Source organism: Salvelinus namaycush, chromosome 10 (genome assembly GCF_016432855.1).
Source record: "Salvelinus namaycush isolate Seneca chromosome 10, SaNama_1.0, whole genome shotgun sequence".
Lineage (NCBI taxonomy): Eukaryota > Metazoa > Chordata > Actinopteri > Salmoniformes > Salmonidae > Salvelinus > Salvelinus namaycush.
Window position 1 is genome coordinate 12,739,018 of NC_052316.1, and position 13,235 is coordinate 12,752,252.

At 41.6% G+C, this 13,235-nt stretch overlaps 1 protein-coding gene across 1 annotated transcript; it reads right to left on the reverse strand.

The window, feature by feature from the left end:
- Window positions 1–499: 499 nt before the first annotated feature.
- LOC120054431 (guanidinoacetate N-methyltransferase-like) lies at window positions 500–4,889 on the reverse strand. The gene is made up of 6 exons (XM_039001848.1): window positions 4,631–4,889; window positions 3,473–3,618; window positions 3,313–3,376; window positions 3,133–3,200; window positions 2,718–2,828; window positions 500–774 (listed from the first exon to the last, which is right to left on the reverse strand). The coding sequence occupies exons 1-6, from the start codon at window positions 4,803–4,805 to the stop codon at window positions 634–636; spliced, it is 705 nt and encodes a 234-aa protein (XP_038857776.1). The 5' UTR covers window positions 4,806–4,889; the 3' UTR covers window positions 500–633.
- Window positions 4,890–13,235: the final 8,346 nt, after the last annotated feature.

Below are 13,235 nucleotides of genomic sequence, written 5' to 3' on the forward strand. Positions count from 1 at the left end.
AGTAAATCCAACTGGCCTCACAACCGCAGACCATGTTTAACCACATCAGTCCAGGACCTCCACATCTGGCTTCTTCACATGCGGGATCGTCTGGGGGGGGGGGGGGGGGTATTGAGTATTTCTGTCCATAATTAAGCCCTTTGTGGGGAAAAAGCAAACTAAAAACTCCCGGCTACATCGCACAGTTCAGGTTTGATCGGATTTAGCTCTAGAGAAACTGCGCATCGAGCTCACAGGAAAACCCCAAAACTAAATGGAATTCAAATAAAATCGGTCAATTAGTTGTTTAAAAAACTAAAAATAACTGAAGTTTGGTTAATCGCTCAGCACTAATAATTCGACAAAAGATCAGAATTGGGCTGCCTGTGTGGTATGTAAAATGCTTGTTAATGTTGCAATACAGCTCAAATGTATTGCAATTTGTCACAGAATGCAAGAGGTGGACAATTGTTAAAGAGGTGATTCACAAACAAATTCATTGTGACAGAAGAATATAGAGTGGACGTGATTTAAATTGGTTTATTGAAAGATGGACATCCCTGAGTGCTTATGGATTTGACAGTAAACTAATGTGGCTTTTAAAATACAGGCACTTGAGAAGGAATAAAGACATTGCAGTGGCACCAAGCCATTTCACTCTTTCAGAATGGTGGGAGTAATCATCTTGCGGAAGGCATAGTATTTGCATTCGCTTGGGGGGACAATATCCATGGTTGTGGTGCTAATCATCTCCTTCTTGAAGCCAGCCTCGAGCAGTTGAGACATCTGGGTCTCCTGAAAATCATTAACACAAAGATCTGGTCTGTATTGTGGACCTGCATCACACATTATAGGGCCATTTAACCCTTTACACTTGTGGAAATTGGCCTATGTGAATAGTGCCAAATTGAAATGTTTCTATCAGAAGAAACATAAAAAGCATATGCATGGACCATGGTAGCAATTGAAAGAGAAAACTGGAGATTATGGGGAAATTATCAGACCAAAAGGTGAGGACACAACGGTTCACCTGACAACTGAATCCAAACAAACTTGATTTTATATGCATTTTACATTTACTGTACTTTTCACAGCATTTGTCAACGAAATCTGAAAATACTGGATACAATCAGTAACATAAGAATATTAATGGAAATTTTGGGGTATCTGCAACATATCAAAAAAAAATCTTACAAGTGTTTGAGTGAGAGGTCTAACTGGTGTCGCCAAGTGAACACTTGTCCAAACTGCACAGTTCCTAAGTAATTTCAATGCACTTTTATGACTCATGGAAAGAGCCTTCAACTATAAGATGCTTGTTTGAGCTCTCCTAGCTTTGCCATTGAGGAACTGAAGCTAGAATGCTTGTCGTTTTTTTTGTTTTGAACACAGCCCTGCGCCCCCAAAATCACACAATTACGGTTTACACAATCCAGGAACGTTTCATTATAAATCGCAATCTGGGTCAGGTGAGCATCATTTGAAAGCTTATTCAATTGCCAACATGACTAGCGAAGTTATAAAATACGATCTTACAGTGTTAGGCTTTCACAAGGCACTTAAGACAAACAGAAAATAAATTTGGTGCGCGTAGAATGGAGTCATGAGTGCATGTTCTCTGCAAATTTTCTTCACAATACGACACAGGTTCATTCTGTTCAGGACATCCCAGGGTATGACATCATCTTTGTAACTGTACATCAAACATATCGATCATAAATGTTGCTACTTTAAAATGACATGAGTTTTCAAACATGGAAATGTGAAGTGCACATTTGGACATAATGTAGGTGTGTGGTTTGCTTGTATGACATCAAAGCGGTATTTATTATAGTCCTCAACGTCTCATCTTTCGATTTACAGCATTCCCCTCACTCAGACAACAACAAATGTGGCCATAGAACGGCATAGAACGCTTAGAACGGCTGTCAGTTGAATCCCATAAAGCACTGTAAATTGAAGAGCCTGAACGCTGACGTCATATGGTACAGTAGGTTACTGTACAGCCACCGAGTTCCAATTTAGGCACTTATCAGTGACCAAATCTGCAATTTTCAACCAGTATATACGGGATGATAGGGGCTGTGAGTTTAAAGTGTTACGCAGTGAGTTTAAAGGGTTACGCAGTTGCAGTTCAGGTACAATTTATCATTAACCTTTGTTTAGCCAAGAAAGGTAATTGAGGACAGATTTTCTAACAGTGCTAGGACCAAGTGCAATAAAAATGGTATTAGTAGATATACAGTAATTGGTTTAGTTTGTCTAAGTAATCACTTCACCCCACACAGGAGTGAAATCAATCGGGTTGTGAATTTGATTTTCATAGTTTTGAAATAAAATTATAGAACATTTGTGATCAAGTGTACACTTTGATGTACTGTAAAAAAAATATATATATATATTAAATGGTGGAAACATGCAGCAGGAAAATGAGTTAGTACTGTAGCTACAGACATACCAAATAAGCAGAGTGCAACAGAGACATAGTCACTGTACATGAAACTAAAGGGTTAATGGTTGAATGAACATCAAACCAAACAATATTGAGGGCCACATGTGAAATTACATGTAATACCACAGTAACTATCAGTGATATACCTGTAAGTACCATCTGGCAGAAGTGCAGAATGCGTGCAAAGAAATGAAATGTGTCGAGCCCGAGAAGGAACATGTGTAGCCTACCCATGCACCTCAGAGAGATTAGGTGTTGATCATTGACTGGCTGAAAGGCGGCTCACCTGGAACATGTTGTCGATGTTGTCATATTTGGTCTTGAGAAGTTCACCCCAGGAGGTCAGGTTACAGTAGGTGAGAACGCCACCTGGCTTCAGCAGCCTATGGGCATGGCCCTATTGAGACAATTCAACAATTGCACTATTAATGGAAATGTTAGCACGTCATTGTGGAACGATAGGCAATGTTTGTTTCAAGTGATCAGATTCCATTAAGAAATATCTTATTCTATTTGGATTCATGTCTAAATGCCTGCCATATGTTTGCATTGGATACAGCTATGATATCATATATGATACCAAACATTTGTGTGTTTTATAGTCTTTATTACAGGGGGAAATCCCACTCCTCTGTTGGTTCCTGTGCTTTTGCTGATATGTTCGTAATGTGCAGCCTTGGTCATCGAAGTGTTGTACTTACCTTGATGAAGTCAAACTGGTGAGTGTGCCATGTGTCTTCAGACAGAGGGTATGTGTCATACAGAATGCCTTTGATAGAAGAGGCATAATTACAATTACACATACATGCATATCTAAAGCAATTTACTCAGAACATAAAATATTCAATGGATATGCCAATAGAATGCATTTTGAAACTTACCATCAAAGTGGTTGTCAGGCAGGCCGCCCACTACCTCCTCCCACAGTCCTTTGAGGGGCACAATCTGTGAGTGGAGAAGAATTTAGGTTAATTTAATTCACGTTAAAAAGGAGGGAAAAGTCTGAATAGAACCTAATGTGAAGTTGAAGATTTGTCTCACTTTATGTGGCTGAGCCTTGGCCCACTCCTGCAATCTTGCGAACACTCCATCATTGCACTCAATGATCCAGTGCTCCTCGATGGGGAAGGACTCCACTTTAGTTGCGGCGATGGCCATGCCAAACCCAATCTCCAGAACCCGTCCACCTGTGGGACAAAGCAGAACAAGAATCTCAATTTGTGTTTAAGTATCTACCTGTATTGAAGTGTTTTCAACATTTCTACCTTTATCCCAGTGCTGTGGTACCTTTCACGAAAAGCAAAACTAATAATGCACAATTTTTGTTTGTTATTTAAGGGTTCTCAAATGGATGTTTGGGGAAAACGGCACGTGATAGATGGCCTGTGGCCACTTGAAGGAGTTCCACAGAGTAGTCTTTCAGTAATGTGTAAAAATAGATTAGACAAATACCATTTTGTTTTGCCTCACCCTTTAGGCTACTACTCTGTTATCAACTGGCAAATTGCCACCAAAGATGTGTATTTTCCAATAGACATTGCCAAAGCAATATAAAGACAAACATACACTATTTACTAGAACTGGTCATATTGTATTTGGAACCAAACAACTGTTCTCATTGGACCGCATTCCTCCATGCAGCAACATGGGCGCTATGGTGACGTGAGTGCGCAAACAACTCGAAACGTTTACGCAACTTTAACGTAGCCTAATGTATATATATTCTTAAAGTATCAGTGATCATCATTAAACTTCTTGAATGGTATGCGGAAATAAATTATTGACACTCCCCAGCAAGTGCGCATATGGCACGGTTCAATTGGTAGAGTAACACCTGCTGCAACCACAAGCCATTATATCCAACTCCGCCATGCTTTTAAACATAACGTGCATTGAGAGGAACGTCGCATATAAACTGTAAACGCATTGGTTTCATGAACGTTTCCTAAAGTCTGCTGATTGATTGTAATCGTCTGTATCGATTACCCTGCAGCTCTGAATGAATTGTAGCCATTGACTATGTTATAGGCAAATAGGCTGTCCTTTACGGTCTATTTGTTTTACACATTTGTAAGGGAAATGAATTGCAGTCAGGTAAAATGTTATTATGGAATTACATCACAGAGTACCAAAATCCACACTGTCTAGTCGTCCCTATGCGTTCATATGGCCCACTAGCTTGCACATTGTGTGTTGTACCTTTTGAGGAGGCTACAATTGCCAGCGAGTGCATGTACGGAGTCTCCCAACGTTCCATAACGGGCTTGCCCAAAATCTCGAGATGAGTGTCGGTCTCATTGTAACCAGCACCAGCGTCGTGCCAGCCAGCTTTGCAGTCTTCTCCCTTGGAAAATATGGGTTGTGCCGTAGTCATTTTGGTGGTTGGCTTTCTTTATTAGATGGGGGATGGACGGAGTTGCTGTATCCACGTCGTGGCAGAGGAAGGACAGATTTGGTTGCGGTGGGGATTTATATGGGTCAGAAGTGCTGACTATGCAAGACGTCAACGAGGCGTAGGCATAGACATTAGGCTTACTTACTACTGTTGGTCAATAAGTGGCATTCCAAGGAGTAGCCGGGCAATGAAGTCCTAAGTGTCGAAAACTGAGAGAAAACATGATACACTGATTGTATTTTCATAATCATGGCATATTGTAGTCTGTTTTACAACATTACAGTGTGCCCTATTAGTCTACTTTATAAAACGGGAGGCTTGAATCCTGGATGCTGATTGGTTGATAGCCATTAGTTATTCACGGTAATTTAAGGCAAAACGCCATGATGCCATAAGTATATTTCAAGTTTCAATGTGCTTCCACTGTCCTGCAGCTGAGCCAGGCATTGATACACTTAATTTTCCCTGGGAAAAAAGCGCCTAGACATTATTACCCCATGCTTCTTGCCTAGCATTTGGTTTAATACAGCTGGGGTTCAAGTGGCACTCCAGTCTCCTTTTCACCTCATTTAACACCTGATTTACTTGACAAAAGGCACATCTCAATAGGTGGTTCAGGTAAGTCATGACAGCACAAATTGGAGGGGTTTCCTTTTTTGTTTTTTATTGCTCCTCGAGCAAGGGAGGAGGCCGATGACATCACGACTTCCCATCAAACCAACTCCTTGAATGACCTACTCCTTGAAGTTTGTAGTTGTCTAAAAATCACTATTTTGCTCAGAACATATTTTATTACCCTTTAGTGTGTGTACTTTACTTTATTTATACTTGGGATATCACTTTCAACAGGAAAAGGTAAAAATCACTGGGCATTTTTTTTTGCTCAGGTTAATATAAGCCTTGTGTGCCTATCCGACCTGTGCGACATTTTGCATTTTTTGTATTGTTTTGCGATCTCCACCATGTCATGTGAACGTGGCAAGATTGACAGCTTCTCTGATCCAGGAAAATTCATCAGGGTCATTATAATGGCTATATCCAAAGAATTGGCAATAGAAATGAAGGTTTAAAAAAATTAAAACGTAAATAGTTTGCTGTCATTTCAGCTGCTTGATGTGAATGTGTGTTAGCTAGCTAGCAAAGGAGAAGTAACGTTAGCCTTGCTAGATACCGTTATTTTATACCTCAGTGCTAGCTACCCTTGTGAAAAATATCCCATTGGATCCTCTATAACTATAGTGATCAAAAATATAAATGCAACATGTTAAGTGTTGGTCCCATGTTTCATGTTCTGAAATAAAAGATTTTCCAAAAAGATTACATCCCTGTTAGTGAGCATTTCTGTTAGTGACCATTTCTACTTTGTCAAGATAATCCATCCACCTGACAGATGTTAATCAAGAAGCTGATTAAAAAGCATGATCATTACACAGGTGCACCTTGTGCTGGGGACAATAAAAGGCCACTTTAAAATATGCAGTTTTGTCACACAACATAATGCCACAAGTATTGATGGAGTGTGCAATTGGCATGCTGACTGCAGGAATATCCATCAGAGTTGTTGCCAGAGAATTTAATGTTCATGTCTCTACCATAAGCCACCACCAATGTCATTTTAGAGAATTTGGCAGTAGGTCTAACCGGCCTCATATCTGCAGACCATGTGTAACCACGCCAGCCCAGGACCTCCATATCCGGCTTTTTCACCTGCGGGATCATCTGAGACAAGCCAAAATTTCTACCCATCTACCAATACTGTAGGTGCCCTTCTTTGCGAGGCATTGGAAAACCTCCCTGGTCTTTGTGGTTGAATCTGTTTGAAATCCACTGCTCGACTGAGGGACCTTACATAAAATTATATGTGTGGGGTACAGAGATGAGGTAGTCATTAAAAAATCATGTTATACGGTATTATTGCACACAGAGTCAGTCCATGCAACTTTTTATGTGACTTGTTAAGCACATTTTTACTCCTGAACTCATTTAAGCTTGCCATAACAAAGGGGTTGAATACTTATTGACTCAAGACATTTTAGCTTTTGGTTTTCAATTAATTAGTACATTTTTTTTGCAAAAAACATTGTAGTCCATATTTTCCTGTGATGTTGATGCTTTTATCTGATGTTAAATGGCCAATCTGCAGTTACTACATCCATTTTTGGACATATAATTTAAGGATATGTACCCATTGATTCTTGAAGAATATAAACATATAAATGACTCATGAGTTTAGTTTAACTGTCATACCCCATCATAACCTGAAATATAAGCATGTTTTACTCCAATGTTTGTAAACAAGTATCCTATTTTTTGAAAATCGTCAGTCCACATGTCAAGTGTAATTGCGCCATTGTATTTACCCAAGTTCTCTCTCAACTCCAGGACCACCCTCCAGCAGATTTTTTGTCTGATTCAGGACTCTAGGGCGATAGGAGAGAGACTGAGTGAAACATTCACACCTCCATTAATTTACAAAAGGATACTCTAATAGCTTGGCTAGGTGTGAAAACCCCCCCAATCTGTTCCACAGTTCAGACTGTTCAGTTCAGTTCAGACACAGTTCAGATGCTGCAGTCAGTCAGAGTTGAGTCCTACTGTAAAGTGTAGCTTGATGACCAAAAAACGTCAAACTTGCAATGTATTCGAGGCTTAAGTACTATAAAGTTTTACATTTCTAACTCAATATCACAGACCAGATTTGCCCTAACGAAAAATGCATCCACCCCCTACAAATATATTCATTTATTATAATCCACATAATAATTCAAACTAAATTAGCTGTAGCGAGAGGAGAGAGACTGCATGCTAAAGACAATCAGAAAGAATGTGTCTTTAACCCTGCATTATAATATAACTTATTTTGAATGAAAGCAGAAGCCAGGCTTCTGTTCCTGCTTCTTTTGCCTATTTGAGTGTTTGTTTAATATCCTACTGATTCTGTGATCACCAAGCCTCACGCAACCGCAAAATGTTGAATAAAGCAATTTCACAAATCTGGCTGTTTTTAAACTTTGCTATGCTGTATTAAAGGCTTTTTTAAATTAGAAATGTATAGCGTTTTGTAACGAAACTCTTGTAATATACACATTTCTGATATTCTGAGAAAATGGCAACCACATTCTGGATATTTTTTGAATTTTGAATTGAACCTTTATGTAACGAGGCAAGTCAGTTAAGAACAAATTCTAATGTACAATGACAGCCGAGCCCGGCCAAACCCTCCCATAACCCGGACGACGCTGGGCCAATTGTACGCCGCCCTATGGGACTTCCGATCACTGCCGGTTGTGATCTATCAAAATAATGACATTAACATATATTGCAAGAATGTGAAAGTAGGGTGACTCCCTTAGTGGGTCTCAAACCTAGACCACCAGCACCAATAACGAACACTCTAACCACCGTCCCAATAAGGGATATCTCAAGGGCAGAGCTTCCCAACCTTTTTGGCCTGTGACCCCATTTTGATATCAATAATAACCACCCCACCATGTGAAAAAATGTATGGAATCAATGGCCAATGTTTATTTTTTAAATTGGGACTATGACAGTCTATTACAAATCAGTCTGATAGTACTTTTTACAGTATTTAAATCTATTTAAATATGGTTTAGGGTGACTGAAATGCAGAAAGGTATTGGGAAGTTCAGAAGATCATCAGGCAATAATTTTGTCTGATCTTCTGAGAAAAAAACATTATCATTGATGATGTTCTTTTCCCCCCAGTCTGATTGAACGCCTTTTCTAATGAGTCATGCGCAGCTCATGGGCATTGTTGAGGGAAACATACATGTTCCTGAGAGGCTTCTCTTTCAGTGATGGGGTCATAATATGTTGTAGCTTAAACGTTCAAAAGATAGAGCCAGATCTGTAGGAAGAAAACAGAAACCACTCTGTTTATTACAGCCGCATCTAGCGGCTACCAGATGTTACTAACATAACACGCGCAATTTTTGTTTTTGTTTGTTTCTCTCGCAACCCCATTTTCAAATCAGGCAACACCACATGGGGTCCCTCCCAACCCCTGGTTTGGGAAACGCTGCTCTAGGTCATGTGCTTATTAGGACAGTATATTTAGGCCCTGTCCAGAAGAAACCCTGGGTGCTTAATGGTGCATCTGTAGAAGTTTGTGAGGATATCACGGGCCAAGCCAAATTTATTCAGCCTCCTAAGGTTGAATAAAGGTTGAAGTTCTTATCCTCCTAGATCTATCTGCTGCCTTCGACACAGTGAACCATCAGATCCTCCTCTCCACCCTCTCAGGGCTGGACGTCTCAGCCTCTGCACACTCTTGGATTGCATCCAACCTGGCAGGCCGCTCCTACCAGGTGACACGGAGAAGATCTGTGTCTGCACCACGTACTCTCACTACTGGTGTCCCCCAGGGCACAGTTCTAGGCCCTCTCCACTTCTCTCTATATACCAAGTCACTCGGCTACATCATATCCTCACATGGTCTCTCCTATCATTGCTATGAGGATGACACTCAACTACTTTTCTCTTTCCCCACTTCTGACACCCAGGTGATGACACGCATCTCTGCGTGCCTAGCAGATATCTCAGCTTGGATGACGGCTCACCACCTCAAGCAGTTGAGGCTGCTTAAGGGGAGGATGGCTCATAATAATGTCCGGAATAGAGTGAATCACTCCATTCCAGCCATTACACTCCATTCCAGCCATTATAATGAGCCATCCCCCCCTCAGCAGCCTCCACTAACGTCAAGCTCAACCTCGACAAGACGGAGCTGCCCTTCCTCCCGGGTAAGTCCTGCCTACTCCAAGACATCTCCATCACGGGTTGAAACTCCATGGTGTCCCCCTCCCAGAGTGCAAAGAACCTCGGCATAACCCTGGACAACACCCTGTCATTCTCTGCAAACATCAAAGCAGTGACTCGCCCCTGCAGGTTCATGCTCTACAACATCCATAGAGTAGGACCCTACCTCACACCGGAAGCAGCGCAGGTCCTATTCCAGGTACATGTCATCTCCAGTCTGGACTACTGCGACTCGCTGTTGGCTGGGCTCCCTGCTTGTGCCATTAAACCCCTGCAACTTATCCAGAACGCTGCAGCCTCCTTGGTAGTCAACCTTCCCCAAGTTTTCCCATGACATCCCGCTCCTCCGCACACTCCACTGACTCCCAGTTGAAGCTCGCATCCACTACAAGACCATGGTACTTCCCTACGGAGCAGCAAGATGAACTGCCCTTCTCTACCTTCAGGCTATACTCAAACCCAACACCCCAACCAGAGCACTCCGTTCTGCCACATCTGGTCTCTTGGCCCTTCCGCTCAGCGCAGTCCAAACTCTTCTCTGTCCTGGCACCCCAATGGTGGAACCAGCTTCCCCCTTAAACTAGGACAGCAGAGTCCCTTCCCTTCTTCAGAAAACATCTGAAACCCTACCTCTTCAAAGAGTATCTTAAGGGGGACAAAATGGCGCCGTAGAGAGAACACTGTGTTTCAGCGAGCTCCCGTGGCATTCGTAAATTTATATTCTTTCATTAATCTCCTAGCTTGAAAAAGTGGTAGAATTGGCTAAATAAGTTATCCTGCAATGAGTCTTGACGGTTATTTCTCAAAAATCTCCGACAACATGCCCAGCAGAGCTACTAAGAACTCGACCAAAACCACCATCCCTGTAGATGTGCAGGAGGAGCTAGCTTACGTTAGCGAAGCTAACACCGTTGCGGATCCAGGCACAATGGACCTGGTGATTCAAAAGATGACGGACAACATTACTAAAGTGATCGATGTTAAGATAAGAACGGTCTTGGAAGCAATAGCAGGCCATTCAGCTGAATTACAGAGGGTGGTCAAACGTGTCGATGAGGCGGAAGGAAGAATTGCTACAGTGGAAGCTTCAACTACATCTATGGACACTAAGATGAAAGCACTTGAAAAACAGGTGCGCGAAATGGCGGAGCACATTGACGACTTGGATAATCGAGGACGCAGATGCAATATTCGTGTTGTGGGACTCCCGGAAAATTCTGAAGGAACACGTTCAGTAAAATTTTTTGAGGAATGGATCCCTGACTACTTACAAATGGACACTAAGGCTGGTCGTGTGAAGCTGGACAGAGCCCATCGCTCTCAAGCACCGATACCCGGTCCCAACCAGCGCCCACGGCCAGTGGTTATAAAGTTCCACAACTTCACCGACAAGCAGCGCGTTATGGATGCGGCTAGAAACATCGGCTCTGACGGTAGTCAACGTAAAGGTCCAAAGGTCTCATTCTTCAATGATTACTCCACAGCGGTTGTACGAAGACGCAAAGGGTTTGATGAGGCGAAGGCTCGACTCAGGAGAATGAAGATGGACTACGCACTGTTGTACCCGGCCACATTGAAGATTATGGTCAACGGATCGCCTAAGAAACTCTCCACACCTGCAGAGGCTGCTGCGTTTATTGACTCTCTCGGGTAAATAACTTTAAGCTGCGCCGCCGCAGTATTGGATAACTTTATTATCTTCTTTGAATCTGATCATGAAACAGTGGTGTGAGTTCTCACATGCTCCGGTTCAGTAATATTCGTATTTTTATTATTTTTCTTGCTAAAGTAACTGCCGCTATAGCTCAGGCTGAGATATGGGTGAATCTATATTGGTGCCCAGGCTTGGTTTTAGGTGGAAGAGCCTCAATCTTCATATATTGATTTTCATTTTCATATGTATAAAGGACGAGGCTATTGAGTGGCAATGCAGACTTAAGAGTCTACATTGGAAAGTTGAAATCCCCTGCATGTTAGCTAGTGGGAAAACCCCCTTTTGGATCTTTACATGTTTAATTTTTGGGTTTAGTATAGTTAGAGTTCAGGGTTCATATCGTTTGTTTATGCTCGGTGAGATAGAAGAGAGTTCAACACATGGAAAAAGGTACCACCCCATTTTTACGGTGGGATTCAGTCTGAATATGAAACGGTCAAAGTGCAATGGCAGGTAACACACTGCGGGTATGTACATGGAACATTAGAGGGAGCCATAATCCCATTAAAAGGAAGAAGGTACTGTCGTTTTTGAAAAAAGAAAATATTGATATTGCCCTGTTGCAAGAAACTCATTTGGATGATAAGGAGCATCTGAAATTACAACAAGGGGGGTTTGGTCAAGTGTTTTTCTCATCATTTACATCCAGAAGTAGAGGTGTAGCAATTCTTGTGAAAAAGAACTTACCACTTAAGGTCTTGAATTGTGTGAAAGATAAATTTGGTCGCTTTGTTATAATTAATGGTACTTTACAAGGGCAGAAAATCTCCATAATGAATATTTACTTTCCCCCTGCCCACCCCCCTGATTTCCTCACTAAGGTATTTCTAGACTTTTCAGAATTAAACTCAGACACTGCAGTGGTTGGAGGAGATTTTAATTGTTTGTTGAACCCCCTTATTGATAAGTTTCCCAGCGGTATAGCTTCACTCTCTCCTCGAGCTAAGTCACTTAAAGCTATTTGTGATGATCTGGGGTATGCGGATGTTTGGAGAACTTTTCACCCCTCCAACAGAGAGTTCACTTTTTTCTCTGCACCTCATGGATGTCAGACTAGAATAGATTACTTTTTTATGCCCAGGACGTCTTTGCAGTCTGTTTTATCCGCTAGGATGGGAAGTATAGTCATATCTGATCATGCGGAGGTGATCCTGGACATAAAACTCAACGGGGCATTCAATCTGTCAAGACATTGGAGGTTGAATACAACCATCCTTAAAGACCATACGTTCACATCATATTTTATTACAGAGTTTAAAGCATTTTTCTCTATTAACTCTCAATCAACAGATAATCCCTCGCTCCTTTGGGAAACCTGTAAAGCGTACGCCAGGGGTCTGATTATGTCATACACAGCCACTAAGAGGCGGAAAAAGCGTGAAAAGCAAAAAAGGTTAGAGGGTGAATTGGGAACTAAAGAGAAGGACTACATTAAAACTCCCACGCCTGCCCTATTAAAGGAAATATCAGTTCTTAGATCAACGTTGGACTCTCTCCTAACACAGGACGCTGAAAAGAAAATGGGATTTGTCAGGCAAAAGCTATATGAACATGGCGATAAACCAGGAAAGTACTTGGCGTACCTAGCTAAAAAGAGAGCTGACTCACAGTCAATTGCTACTATTACTGATTCGGATGGCAATCATTTATATGAAAATAAATTGATAAATGACTCATTTAAGAAATTTTATGCAAATCTTTATGCCTCAGAACTGCCAAATGACGCACCCAAATTAATGGAGAATTTCTTTTCTAAGATTGAGCTCCCTACTATCTCCGAAGAACAGAGGTCTCTCCTTAATGCCCCTATCACCGAGGAAGAGATAATGTTCGCAATTAAGAATCTGCAAAACGGTAAGGCTCCAGGACCAGACGGGTTTGGTAGTGAATTCTATAAAGAGTTTCATGGCCTGATC